The sequence below is a fragment of the Microcaecilia unicolor genome, chromosome 3, assembly GCF_901765095.1.
Source record: "Microcaecilia unicolor chromosome 3, aMicUni1.1, whole genome shotgun sequence".
Classification (NCBI taxonomy): domain Eukaryota; kingdom Metazoa; phylum Chordata; class Amphibia; order Gymnophiona; family Siphonopidae; genus Microcaecilia; species Microcaecilia unicolor.
The window spans coordinates 231,944,463-231,958,994 of NC_044033.1; the positions used below are offsets into that span (position 1 = coordinate 231,944,463).

General features: G+C 44.5%; 1 protein-coding gene across 2 annotated transcripts in view; it reads left to right on the forward strand.

Moving 5' to 3' along the window:
- Positions 1-14,532, forward strand: part of STXBP2 (syntaxin binding protein 2) — a 165,695-nt gene that overhangs the window by 45,492 nt on the left and 105,671 nt on the right. For both annotated transcript variants that reach the window (XM_030197557.1, XM_030197556.1), the window contains exons 3-4: positions 616-697; positions 9,726-9,802. In XM_030197557.1, coding sequence (XP_030053417.1) covers positions 616-697; positions 9,726-9,802 — 159 coding nt within the window. The remainder of the gene's footprint in view (positions 1-615; positions 698-9,725; positions 9,803-14,532) is intronic.

The window sequence follows — 14,532 nt, forward strand, 5'->3', positions numbered from 1 at the left end:
TTTCTATGTTTGGTTTTTATCTGTCCTATAAATTGCTGGTTTTCCTTTTAATTTTACTGTCTATTGATTTTTATTGTTATCCGCTGTGGCCTGTGCACAGAATCAGCTAGGTAACGAGAATTTTTTATAAACTTACACACATTCTACAGGGATGTCCAATATTGAACCAGAGAGTGGTCCTTTTTGAGAGAATGCTTTCTTGATTATGAAAGCAGGTTGTAGTTGTTTACAGGTAGGATCTTACTGTACTCGTTGAGAAGTCCTCCTATCTTACATTGAATCCTCCTGTCTGACTGAAACTCGCTTGCTAGAAGGATTTATCACACCCTATACAGAATCTATGATCTGAATTCTTCATCCTTGCTGCTACTTAGATTCTAGAGTTGTAGCCATTAAACTACAGCTATGAAGCTGCTATTCCATCTGTATGTTCAAGAAATGCTCTGTTGACTTCCTTTGCTGCAGAGGCACATTCTTTGTTGAAAAGGCCTGACAGTGTAGAAAGTGGATTTGCAGGTTAATTTTAAAGGCTAAATTCTACAGGCTAAGATAGTGTACCATATTCTTTTTATCTTGGCTACCTCATAGCACCTGCTTTGGTTGCTTTTTTCCTAGGTGCTGATCATGGACCATTTCAGCATGAGGATCCTCTCATCCTGTTGCAAGATGTCTGACATACTTGCTGAAGGCATCACAAGTGAGTATTCCTGAGGTGCTCACCTTTCCATGTGGGTATGAAATGTCTGATGTTATAGTTTTGGTGTTTATTTCATTTATTTCTAATGATTTATTAACCACCTTTACGAAGAGATTTCACCCAAGGCAGTGTGCAACAAGTATAGCTTGTTAAACAGCTTACATGGTCATTTTACTTTTGTTATGCTGTTGATACAATGCCAACATAAAACACAGTTAAAACATTGAGGTAAATTAGGAGATAGGCAGATTAAATCCTAGTAATAGCACAGTAGAACATTCATATAACACACAAATATGATAAATATCAGCAGAATACCAATGATACTCCATAATAGGCAGAATGGTAGGATATTCATATTGCATAGTTATGATACTCATGAAGTCAGCATGGTATCGTAAGGGAAATTCATTTGATATACCACCTTTCTCTGGTACAACCAAAGTGGCTTTTATATATATTATATAAACGTAGGCTCACAATCTTAAGTTTTTGTACCTGGGACAGTGGAAGGTTAAGTGATTTGCCAGGTTCACACAAGGAGCTGCCGTGGGAATTGAACCTGGTTCCCCTGTTCTTAGCCCACTGCACTAACCATTAGGCTACTCCTCCACTCAGCATACATTTGGGACATACAGGCAGATGGATAAGTTAGAGGCAATGAGTTAAATGGGTGACTAGATTGAAGGCAAATTATATGTACAGTTGAATAAGGTATGTTGAAGTGGGTAGATAGTCACCACATCCATTAAAAGCTTAGAGAAGAGCCATGACATAAGAACTTAAGAGTAGCCGTACTGGGTCAGACCAATGGTCCATCTAGCCCAGTATACTGTTTTCCAAACAGTGGCCAAGCCAGGTCACAAGTACCTGACTGAAACCCAAATAGTGGCAACACTCCATACTACAAATCCCAGTGCAAGCAGTTGCTTCCCATGTCTGTCTCAATAGCAGACTATGGCCTTTTCCTCCAGGAATTTGTCCAAACCTTTTTTAAACCCAGGTACACTAACTGCTGTTACCACATCCTCCGGCAAAGAGTTCTAGGAATTTGTCCAAACCTTTTTTACACCCAGATAACTAACCGCTGTTACCACATCCTACGTGCAGGTCTTTTTCTGCCTTCATCTACTATGTTACGGCAAAGAGTTCCAGAGCTTAACTGTTCGTTGAGTGAAAAAAAAATTCCTCCTATTTGTTTTAAAAGTATTTCCGTGTAACTTCCTCAAGTGTCCTCTAGTCTTTGTACTTTAGGAACAAGTAAAACATTGATTTACTTCTACTCGTTCTACAACACTCAGAATTTTGTAGATCTCAATCATATCCCCCCTCATCTGTCTCTTTTCCAAGCTGAAGAGCCCTAACCTCTTTAGCGTTTCTTCATACAAGAGGAGTCCCTTTATCATTCTGGTCACTGTTCTTTGAACCTTTTCTAATTCTGCTGAATCTTTTTTGAGATACGGCGACCAGAACTGAATTCAATACTCAAGGTTCAGACGCACCATGGAGCAATACAAAGTCATTATAGTATTTTTGGTCTTATTCACCATCCCTTTCCTAATAATTCCTAGCATCCTGTTTGCTTTTTTTTGGCTGCCACCGCACACTGAGCAGAAGATTTCAGTGTATTATCTACAACAACACATAGATATTTTTCTTGAGCACTAACCCCCAAGGTGGACCCTAGCATCAGGTAACTATGATTTGGATTGTTATTTCCAATGTGCATCACCTTGCATTTGTCCACATTAAATTTCATCTGCCATTTGGATGCCGAGTCTTCCAATTTCCTAAGGTCTTCCTGCAATATTTCATAGTCCGCATGTGTTTTAACAACCTTGAATAGTTTTGTATCATCTGCAAATTTGATCACCTCACTCGTTCTGATTTCCATATCGTTTATAAATATGTTAAATAGCACCAGTCCCAGTACAGATCCCTGTGGCACTACACTGTTCACCCTCCTCCATTGAGAGACATGACCATTTAACCCTACCCTCTGTTTTGTGTCCAATAACCAATTCCTAATCAACACCAGAACCTTGCCTCCTATCCCATGACTTTAATTTTCTTAAGAGTCTCTCATCAGGAACTTTTATCAAAATCTTTCTGAAAATCTAGATACACTACATCAACTGGCTCACCTTTATCCATATGTTTGTTCTCACCGTCAAAGAAATGAAGCAATTGGTGAGGCAAGACTTCCCTCGGCTGAACCCATGCTGACTCTGTCCCATTAAACCATGTTTGTCTATGTGTTCTATAATTGTATTCTTTATAATATTTTCCACAATTTTGCCTGGCACTGATGTCAGGCTTACCGGTCTATAATTTCTGGCTCACCCTAGAACCCTTTTTAAAAATTGGCATCACATTGGCCACTCTCCAATCTTCAGGTACTGTGGACGATTTTAATGACAGGTTACATATTACAGCAGATCAGTAATGTCATGCTTGAGTTCTTTGAGTACCCTTGGATGTATGTCATTGGGTCCAGGTGATTTTCTACTTGTCAATTTGGCTCAGTACATCTTCCAGGTTCAACGAGATTTCTTCCAGTTCCTCGGCATCATCAGCTGTATCTTGGTTTTAAGTCCTATCTGAATGATTGAACTCTAAGTTAGATTAAGTGCAGGGCCAGCTCAGTAATTAGGCAAGACTAGGTGGTTGCCTAGGTAGTAGCTTCTTGGGGACAGTAAGTTTCAAAGAACTCATTTTCCCATTTATTTAAAAGCATTTATATTTTTTTATTTTCAATAATTTTTTATTGATGATCATCAACAATGTTAAACAAAACCATATCATTCCTGTTATAACCATGTTTATACACTTAGATAGAAATCATTCAACTGTATCATCTAGATTTTACCTTTTCTCCCTCCCCCCCCCCTTCCTTTAAAATGTTGTCATGATAACTAGTAGTAATAGTAAATTCAACTGTTTTTATGTTTCAACATTTTGTTATGGAACAACCGATACAGAAATAAAATTTTTCCACATATGAACCTACAAAACCAATTGTCGTCTGTGTTCATTATCAGCATCCAACATTATTTCCCCTCCCCCTTTCCTACCCTCCCCCCCCTTCCCTCTTCTTTCCAGTGATACCAACCATTTGTGTATTCCTTCACCCCGCTCTCCTCAATCTCCCTCCTAGCTTGTATTCTGAGAGCCCTGAGAGTTCCCTCCCCCCCCCTTCCTTCTCCCCCCTCCCCCCCACTGTCTTTGACTATAGAATATGTGTGATCAGAATTATCTTTAACCTTCAGGGTGTCGCATTATGCCTATTAAGTAGTAAGCTACGTCCTCTAGGACTTAATGCCTCCAGATAAGGCCCCCATATCTGCTTGAATTTTGCATATCTCTTCGGGGAGCCCCTAGCCTCTCGTGCTTCCCATGATACTAAGAGGTGTACCTGATTTCTCCAGTGCCAGTAAGCCGGCGACTCCGGAGCCGTCCAATACTGTAATACGGTCTTCCGCGCCACCAAGCTAAGCTTACGGCATAAGGTACGTGCCCCCGCTGAGAGTGTCCTGAAGGCCCCTTTAGTGTCCAATACAAAGTGATCCCAAGTTCCCGTTACTGATGAACCTAGCATCCGGGACATAAATCTTTCAACCTGTGTCCAGAATGCCCTTACCCCTGGACATGTCCAAAATGCATGAAATAATGTATGCGGGGTTTGGTTACATTTGATGCAACTCGCTCCTTGCGGGGAGCCTATATGTGACAACTGTTGTCCTGACATATATGCCCGCATGATTGTCCGATATCCACACTCACGTAGCCTTTCATCTGACGTAAGGGCTGCTATTCCTTTCAGCATGTTTCTCCCTTCCCAACCCACCAAGCTTCTCCCTGCCTCCTGTTCCCATCTACCTTTTATACCATCATAATTTTTTGTAGGAGGTCCCTGACGGGTCCATGCTTTATGAAGTGCCGACACTGACAGGCCGGTTGCTTCTGTTTCTTGAAAAAAATCCCTTACTTTTTGCCCCAAACCCTGTCTCAGCATAGGTTGTTCCAAAGCAGATATGTAGTGTTTGATTTGGACATACGCGAACTTATTCCCCCAAGAAATTCCTACTCGTCTCTGCAATTCTTCACAACCAATTAGTTCTCCCTCTCTCCCCAAGAGATGTTCCAATTTCCTAATACCCTCTCTTTCCCATTTTATAAATACTGGATTATCTGTGCCCGGTTGGAAAGTTGGGTTCCCCCTTATTGCCAGTTGGTCAGACACTGTATAGCTCCCCCCCAACCTCCTCGCCAATCCTTTCCATACCTCCCTCATTGATGTAAGTATCACACAGCCTCTAAATTGTCGCGGAAGTTGTTTCTGGGTCATATGCAACAAAGAGAGGAAATCATATGGGGCAAAATATTCCCTTTCCATATCAGTCGGAGTATATATGTTGGTCTTACAAACCCAGTCCCCCAGATGACGTAGCAAACAAGCTTGATTATACACATATAAGTCTGGGATTCCCAGGCCCCCCTGATTCCAATTCCCTAGCAAATAGGAAAACCTTATCTTTGGCTTCTTTGCTGCCCAACAGAACTTGCCAAAAATTCCATAGAGCCGCTTCAAATCTTTCCGGGTCAGACGAAGCGGTAGTGTCCGCAGCACATAAAGCCACTTGGGAAATATCATCATCTGCACTAAATTTATCCGGCCTCTCAATGATAATGGAAGATTTCCCCAATTTTCCAGATATTTCTTGGTTTCTCTCATCAAATCTTTAATATTAAGTTCATATAACTTCTCCAGTTCCATTGTCAATCTAATGCCCAGATATCTAAATGAGCCGTCTGCCCAAACTAGTGGAAATGTTCCCCCCCATATCTGTCGCACCTCCTCTGAGGAGGGCAATGCCTCTGATTTAGCTAAATTTATACGTAAGCCCGTAAATTCGCCATATTCCCGTATGATTTCCATTAAGGCTAGAAATGATTCCCTCGGATCAGTCAACAGCACCAGCAAATCATCCGCGAATGCTGCAATTTTAAAATCTCTATCTCCCACCCGTACTCCTTTCACTGAAACATTATCTGCCACGTCCCTAATAAAAGGATCTAAAGTTAAGACGAATAGCAAGGGCGATAGTGGGCATCCCTGTCTTGTTCCTTGAAGTATAGGAAAACATTTTGATTCCAGACCATTTACCAGAACTGTGGCCTGAGGCGCATGATATAGTGCTCTAACTGCCGACATAAAGCGCCCCCCAAACCCATATGCCCTTAGCGTAGTAAACATAAAGTCCCATCGTACCTTGTCAAATGCCTTTTCAGCATCGAAACTGACAAGCATTGACGGGATCCCACTCCTCTTCCGAGCTTCTATCGCCATCAGTATCCTCCTCAGGTTTTTTGCTACAGTCCTCCCCTCCACAAATCCCACCTGCGCCTCATGTAACAGTCCCGGCAACATTCCTGCCACCCGATTAGCCATTATCTTGGCCAATATTTTTGCTTCCACATTTAACAAAGAAATGGGGCGGTAGGACTCTGGTTTAGAGGGGTCCCTACCCAGCTTTGGCAAGACTACAATTTGCGCCGAGGATAATGCATGTGGCAGCTTCTCCATTTCCACCACTCTATCAAGATATCTAGTCAACGTCGGTATGATTTCCTCTCCCAGTGTCTTATAAAATTCCATTCTAAGCCCATCCGGTCCCGGAGTTTTACCAAGTGAACCCCTTGTTATCACCAATGCCACCTCTTCTTCCTGTATTGGTCTATTCAGCTTTTCTATGTCAATCTGCCTCAAAGTTGGCAGGTTAAGATTTTCTAAATAGAGATGTCCCGGCAGCCCCTGGTCTTGCGGCTTATCATATAGTCTGCTATAGAATTTTTGGAAGACCTCACATATATCCGCATCTCTCCGTACTACCTTCCCCTGACTATCCTTCAACTGAAGCACCCTTCCTCCTCCCCCTTTAGGTTTTGCCAAACGAGCCAACAAGCGACCCATCTTGTTACCGTGTAGATATAATTGGTATTTATAGTAGGCTTGGGATTTAGCTGCTCTCTGATGTAAAAGTTCATTTAATGCCACCTGCAATTCCATTAGGCGCGTTCTATGAGCTGTACTATGTGTCTGACCAAACTGTTTACGGGCTTTGCAAATTTGCGCACTCAGTCTCAAAATTTCTCTATTACGAGCCACCCTTACAAAATGTGAATAACTTATGACTTCTCCTCTTAGTACCGCCTTTGCAGCGTCCCAATACAAAACTGGGTCACTGACATGTCCCCCATTTAAATTTGCATAATCTCGCCAACAACCCACAATTTTCTCTTTAAAGCGTGTATCCCTATATAACTCCATCGGGAACCTCCAACCGCCTCTGCCCCCCCTTTGAGAATTCGTGGACCATTCCATGAATACCCAAGCATGATCCGATATTGTATAGGTCCCTATCTCTGCTTTGAGAACCTTGCTGAACAATCCTGTGGATACCAACACATAATCAATCCTCGCTTGTGTGGAATGGGCTCTTGATAAATGTGTGTAATCTCTCTCCGTAGGATGGAGAACTCGCCATACATCAACCAGGTCTAGCAAGCTCCCCATACGGCGCAATCCCCTATCAGATGCCTCCATATCTCTATGCATCCCCTGTGAACTATCCATCTGTGGATCCCAGACCGTGTTGAAATCACCCCCCACCACCAAATGGGCCCCTGTGCAGTTGACTAGTTGATTAATCACACTAGCATAAAACTTTTTGTCATATTGATTGGGTGCGTAGATATTACACAGTGTAATTTTTTGGCCTTGCATCTCCAATTCAATTAGCACAAACCTACCTCCCGGGTCTATGAATATGGGACGAATGGCGGGTGCTACCCCTCTACGGACCAACACCGCCACCCCTCCTTTCTTTCCTATAGCCGCTGCCGCTATGCAATCTCCTACCCACCATGTTTTAAGTTTCGCGTGTTCTGCTTGTGTAAGATGTGTCTCCTGCAGCAGCGCCACATCAACCTTATATCTCTGCAGCTGTTGTAATATTTTAGACCTCTTTATTGGGGAACTAATGCCTCCAACATTCCAAGATACCAGTTTTACCATGAGCTCCACCCATCCAAGATAACAGCAGACTTATTTCCATAAACTTCTCTCCCAGAGAGGCCTCCCAGCCAGCGCCTCTCTGGTTTGAATTCTGCATGTACAGTTCTGTGTCTATCACATAGAACCTGGTCACCCTTATCTGTTATTCTCATTAACATCTTGTCACACATACCGTTCCTCTTATCTTCCCCATCCCCTATCCCCCCTCCCTTCCTCCCTCCCCCTTCCCAACCCTGCCTCCCCTTTATCTCTGTTCCCAGTATGGAAACTGTCACGTCTAGACGCCCCCTCATCCTCCTCCTCCTATATCCAACTTAACAACCTCTTTTCTTTTAAATTCTTTTAACAAATCTCCAACTTTTATTAACAGAACCCCTTCATAGTATACCCTATAAACTTTAAACTTCTTGCACAATTCCCTCCCCTCCCCCGGAGTGACAGGGGATAGAGAGAGATAACTTATGTTTATGTCCCAACCTCCATCTCTCCAACCCCTAACGCCCATGTAATGTCCCCTTGATTACTTGTCTCTAGTACTCTTTAGTTGCTGCCTTTTGCAGCCAAACCTCCATTCCGATAGAGCTTCCTGTCTTCATTCACTCTCTCCAAGTGTTGTCTCTCAGCCCGATCCAGTTGCCTGCTCTTCCTCCAACTGTGAGACAAACTTCTGCGCCTCCGCCACTTTTTCAAAAGAGTAGTCTTTTCCCTTATGGGTGATCTTTAAATTAGCAGGATATATTAGAGCGAATCTAATTTTCCATTCAAAAAGTTTTGTACATATTGGCGAAAAAGCCCGTCTGCGTCCCGCCACTCCTGCTGAATAGTCCTGGAAACACAGGATCCGCTTATTATCATATGACAGTTGTTTGTCCACCTGGGAGTGTTTCAATATAAATTGCTTGTGGGCAAAATTAAGAATCCGCATGATAACCACTCGGGGTTTGTCCATATGAGTCTTGCGGGGTCCTATTCTATGTGCTCTTTCCACCCTTACTGGGCCCATCTCCACCGGAAATGCAACCGCTTTTGCAAGCCAGCGTTCAACCTCCGCTGTTAGATCTTGGTCTCTCACGCTTTCAGGGAACCCCACAAGTCTCAGATTGTTCCGTCTGGATCTGTTCTCCAGGTCTTCCAATTTTTGCTCCACCGACTCCATTTTCTTTTGCATTGTCTTTTGTGTCTCCTCCACCTCCGTCACTCTGTCTTCCACCTCACTCGTCCTCGTTTGAAAAGCCACACACTCGCGCGTCAGGTCCTCCATCCGCGTTTGCAGCTGTTCCAGCCTGGTACTTATAGGTGTCAGACGTCTCTCCAGCATTTCTTCCAGAACCATCGACATTTCTGTGGTGATCTCAGCCACCCAGGCCGATGAAACTGATCCCGCGGGGTCCGGGGACGCCGCCATCTTGGATTCCGCCGATTTGCCTCTAAGTTTTTCCTTCTGCGCCGATTTTGTCGCCATCGGAGCCGTTTTCTTTATGGAGACTTTTACCCCTGCGTGCTGCTGCTGCTTCAGGTTCGTTGTGCACGTTTTTTCGGGGCCGAAATTCAGTGCGATTTTCGGAGGTTTAGAATAAGGGTCAGAGCGTCGCTCAGTTGCGACCTCCCTTCCTCATAGCGTCACGTGACTCAAGCATTTATATTTTAATAATATTTTTAAAGGTATAATTTTTTTTATATTTTTGTTGTGTTTATGTTGCACTTTTGCCTCTATTTTATCTTCATTTACTTTAGTCTATACCTGGAAACTTCAAGAGCAGTGCATGGTACAACTGAACCAACCTCTCTGCCACAATTAGTTCTGCTGTTCCTCTCTTTCCTTTTCCTCCCCCATGCCAAGTGTATTACACTGATCATGCTACTGATATATACACATACATTTGTATGGAACTGCAGTGCTTCAGTCCAACATCTTAAGCTGTTCTTTTCTCTTTGATTCTCTAATCTTAGTTGTGGAAGATGTTAACAAGCGGCGAGAACCAATCCCCAGCATGGAGGCTATATATTTCATCACACCCACTGAGAAGGTAGGAGCATTGTTATATACTTAACCTAACTGCCACAGTAAAAGCAGAATTAGTGTCTTGGATGAGGTAGCTGAGGAAGTTGGTAGGTGTTTACTGAAGCAAAGTGAAAGTAAGTTTGTCTGAGCTGGGTGATGTATAGAATTCTTGTTCAGTTGTTTCCAGACCTACATTATACATACTACTTTTAGATAGCAGCAGCCACAGAACAAATGTCAGTAGAGGATAGAAAATAGCAGCTGCAGTGAGGAACTCTCTTTTGTCTTGGAGCAACCATGACTAGTCTTGAAACTGGACTGAGAAGCTGGAAAGCAGAATCAATAGACACTGGGACAGTGGTGGCAAAAGTAGTCCAAAACAGCATAATTGAGGGACTGCAGATGGCAAAATGGAGATGGAAGAAGCTTTGTAAAGTGTACAGTATGGTCTCAAACAGTTTGGTGTGGCACCCAAATCCTCCACTGTCAGTTTGTTTTCGGACTTATTTTCTCAGTCTCTGCAGGCCTTGTTAATTTCAGAGCCTTTTTTCATCCCAAGAGCCAAGTCTACAGGTGATGCATGAATCAGGCCTTCTCCTGGTAAGGAATGGAAAATAGTCTGTGTTGCAAAGCCACTCAAAGGAAGTGCTCAGACTGCAACACATGAGCATTTTATCCTTCATTTGCTCTACTTACCCCACCCATCCATCCTACACAAACACTTTGTTGTTCCCTACATGACCCAAGCACACTCAGTCTTTCTTCTCCTACCCCTGCCCAGTCTTGGGGAAGAGTGTGTGCCTGGGTCAGTTTGGGATAGGGGGCAGGAAAGTGTGAAGTGTGTCTCTGGATTAGATGGCTTGTGCTGAAAAGTACAGGGATTTCTTCCTTGGTCAGACTGAGGGATACTGTTTCTTCCCCTGATCCAAATTTGAGGCATCACTAACATTACTAACACAATTGGTGTTGATGGGTGTACCTATTAAGATTGTTAAGCAGGTTAAAAACTTTGGGATTGTGTTGGATTCAGCTTTTATATTTAGAACGCAGGTTCAGAATAAGATGATCCTCTACACACCGCCAAGGACACTAAGGTCCTCTCAAGGACTATCACTAACCACACCCTCTCCAAAAGACATTACATGATGTGATACCCGTAAGCGAGCCTTCTCCAGACCAGCCCCCACACTCTGGAATGCACTGCCTGAAAGGCTGCGCTTAACACAAGACTGTCTGTACTTCAGGAAGCTGACAGCTTGGCTCTTCAACCAGGCCTTTAATGGAAGAAGTAACTAACTTGTTAGTCTCACTGACACACACAAGGAGTGACACGGGTTGCACATACTGCAGCAGGACATGTTTATCCACTCCTACCCAAACTGAGATATTTAACCATCTCTCTGACCTCATGTGCAACTTTCTTTATATCAGTCACCTTACTTTCTAACTCTTCTTACTCTCTTACCTATCTGTATGTTCCATCTTTGCTTTACCCTTCACTATCAATTAAAACATTCCGCTACGTATTGTGTTGACATTGAAAGTAGTATACTATCTTAATCAAAATATTGCTGTAACCAATGGCTGCTAACCTAGGACTTCATATGCATAATAAATTTAAATAAAAGAAACCTCAAAAGCCTAGGGTGCCTACAAATATGGTTTTCCCCTTAATAGGCTCTCATCACGGGCTTCAGTCTAACCTCTGAAACCAGCTGCAGTGCAAAACAACTCCCTAATGGAGAACAAAACACTGCAGCAAAAAAAAAAAAAAAAAACAGAGGACATTTTTAATAATAATGATGAACTAGGTTAATGCCATAACAATTAAGAAATATAGCTACTGAAAAAGAAAATCATCAATTGAAAAACATGTGCACAGAAAAAATATAGTCACTTAGCTTCTCCACCTGGGTGATAATCCATCAACCAACATTCAGCCGGGATGAGCTTTGACTATATTAAGTGAAGCAACATGCCATTTCCTTGACAAAAGCTCCCTTCTGTTTCGCTACTGCCTTAGGAGGAGTTAAGTAAAAGCAAAGAATATCTTCCAGTCTGAAACATTAATGACAAAAGATGGTCGCTTGCTAGATAAACACTCCCATAGGGGATTTCCCCTTCTCTTGATGTCGCATCTAGGAACCAATCAAGACGCAATCAATATTGTAAATCCAATCTTATTACAGACTGATCATCTCAATAAAAGGTTCCTAGGTTAATAGCCATTGGTTGGAGCAATTTTTTGATTAAGTAGTATACTATAACATAATTTGTATTATTTGAGTATTTTTACTGCTGTAATTGCCTATTGCTTATGTTTTGATCTATTCTTACTGTACACCACCTTGAGTAAACTCCTTCAAAAAGGCGGTAAATAAATCCTAATAAATAAAATATCTGTCTTTTTGGGCTGGAATCCCAAGTACCTGCCAGTTCACTGAGAGAATGCCCTGGAAAAAAAGATAGGTCTTTAAATAGGCCTGTTCCAAAGGTAAGGGGCCAAAAAATAAAAAGCACTTTTATGGGTTACTTTCCAATTAGCTTGGCGTGGTCTAGGCAACACCAAACCTGTGATCATTTATGGAACACAAGCAATGGGAGGGAGCATGGGGAACAGTTAATTTTGCCACCACTCAGCCTAGAGACAGGTATGATAAGTAATTGTGCCTTCCATATCATCAAGCTGATCAATCCATAGACTAGTGGGTTGTGTCCATCTACCAGCAGGTGGAGATAGAGAGCAAACTTTTGCCTCCCTATATGTGGTCATGTGCTGCCGGAAACTCCTCAGTATGTTCTCTATCTCAGCAGGTGGTGGTCACACACAGCAGCAGCTCTGGCTAGGCCTCCAAGCCTAATTCTTAGGTTTTGTTGAGTGCCTGGGGTTGAGGGCTCTTTTGAGCAAGTGCAAACCTGGTGGTGCCAGGTCCCTCCTTTTCTCCCCCCTCCCGCTGGCTCCGTTAAAAAAAAAAAAAAAAAAATTTTGAACGTCCTTAAAGGCGTTTATTTCGACGTTTATTTAAACGTTTATTGCAGCTACTCACTGGGACACCAGGTCGTTACAGCTCGGAGCGGCAAGCAGGTAATTTTTACCTTTTTATAGCGGGCAGGGGGTTCCCCGATTCTTCTCCTCGTGGCATATGGCGTCGGAGGGCGAGGGCGCAAAGAGTCGCTCCCCGGATCGCTTGAGCGCTTCTAGAGGGGATGCGGGGGTCTTAAAGCCTGATTCGCCCTTGTTGGGTGACAGTTTCGTGACCGATGAATGTCCCGGTCCTTCCTCCGGCGTGGCGGTTTTTCCCGCCATAAACGCCCATCCCCCGCTCCTCGCCTCCGCCATCTTGGCCGGCCACGCGGCTCGGACGGCTTCTTCTTGGGCCGCCCTTGAGGTTGGAGACATTAATGCCATGAACGCCCTTAATTTGGGCGACGGCATAAAAGCGGCTAAAGTTAAGCGCCGTTCTTCCCGCGCGGCTCCTTCGCGGAGTGTCGCGCCGGACGCCATTTTGGATGCGCAGCATGTCTCTCCCCCGCTCTTGCAAGCGCCGGTTGAGGGTGCGTCTAGGGCTGTAGCCCAGGCTGCGGAAGTGCACAATCTGGGGGGTTTCTCCCCCGAGTTTGTTTTGCTGCTGCATCAGGCCTTCCTTATGCAAAACGCTGCCCCTGCTCCCTCGTCTGGTAAAGAGGTTGAGGTTCCCAGAGGTAAACGCCCTCGGGTTGATTCCCAGGCCTTGGAGGACTTTGTCTCCTCCGATGTAGATGAGGGCAGCGTATCCGAGTTCTCCCAACGGTCCTTTGCGGATTCCTTGGAGGAGACGGATCCCCGCTCGGATGGAGCGGATGACCCCTCTGCAGCGCGGCTTTTTAGCTCAGAGGATTTGCCCAACCTGTTGATACAGGCCATGGACACTTTGAAGATTTCCTCTCCGGAGGACGTCTCTCCCTCAGCCCCTGTTGGCTCTGCCATTATGCTGGGGACGAAGCGCCCGCCTAGAACCTTCCACGTGCATGATGCCATGCACACCTTAATTTCGGCTCAATGGGATGTCCCTGAAGCGAGCCTTAAAGTGGCTAGGGCTATGTCCCGCCTCTATCCTTTGACTGAAAGTGAACGTGAGGCCTATCTGTGGCCTACCGTGGATTCTTTAATCACTGCGGTGACTAAGAAAACGGCGTTGCCGGTGGAAGGTGGCACGGCCCTAAAGGACGCCCAAGACAGAAGATTGGAGGCGGCCTTAAGGTCGTCCTTTGAGGCGGCTGCTTTAAGTTTGCAGGCCTCAGTTTGCGGCTCCTATGTGGCCAGGGCGTGCCTGACTATGGTGCAGCGGGCTTCCCCCTCGGATCATTCCTTGAGGGCTGATTGGCCGGCCCTGGAATCGGGCTTAGCCTATTTGGCAGACTTGCTGTATGATGTCTTGAGGGCCTCAGCTAAAGGCATGGCTCAGACAATCTCTGCGCGGCGGTGGCTTTGGCTGAAACATTGGTCTGCTGACCACGCCTCTAAATCCCGCCTGGCTAGATTGCCTTTTAAAGGCAAGCTGCTCTTTGGGGTCGAGCTGGACAAAATCGTGACCGATCTCGGCACGTCTAAGGGCAAGAAGTTACCAGAGGTCAGGGCTCGGGCTAGTACTCGTCCCGGTACCTCCAGAGGACGGTTTCAGGAAGCCCGTCGGTACCGCCCGGGCAGGTCGGGTTCCTCTGCCCCCTCTTCCTTTAAGAGGAATTTCTCCCCCAAGCAGCATTCCTTTCGCAGAG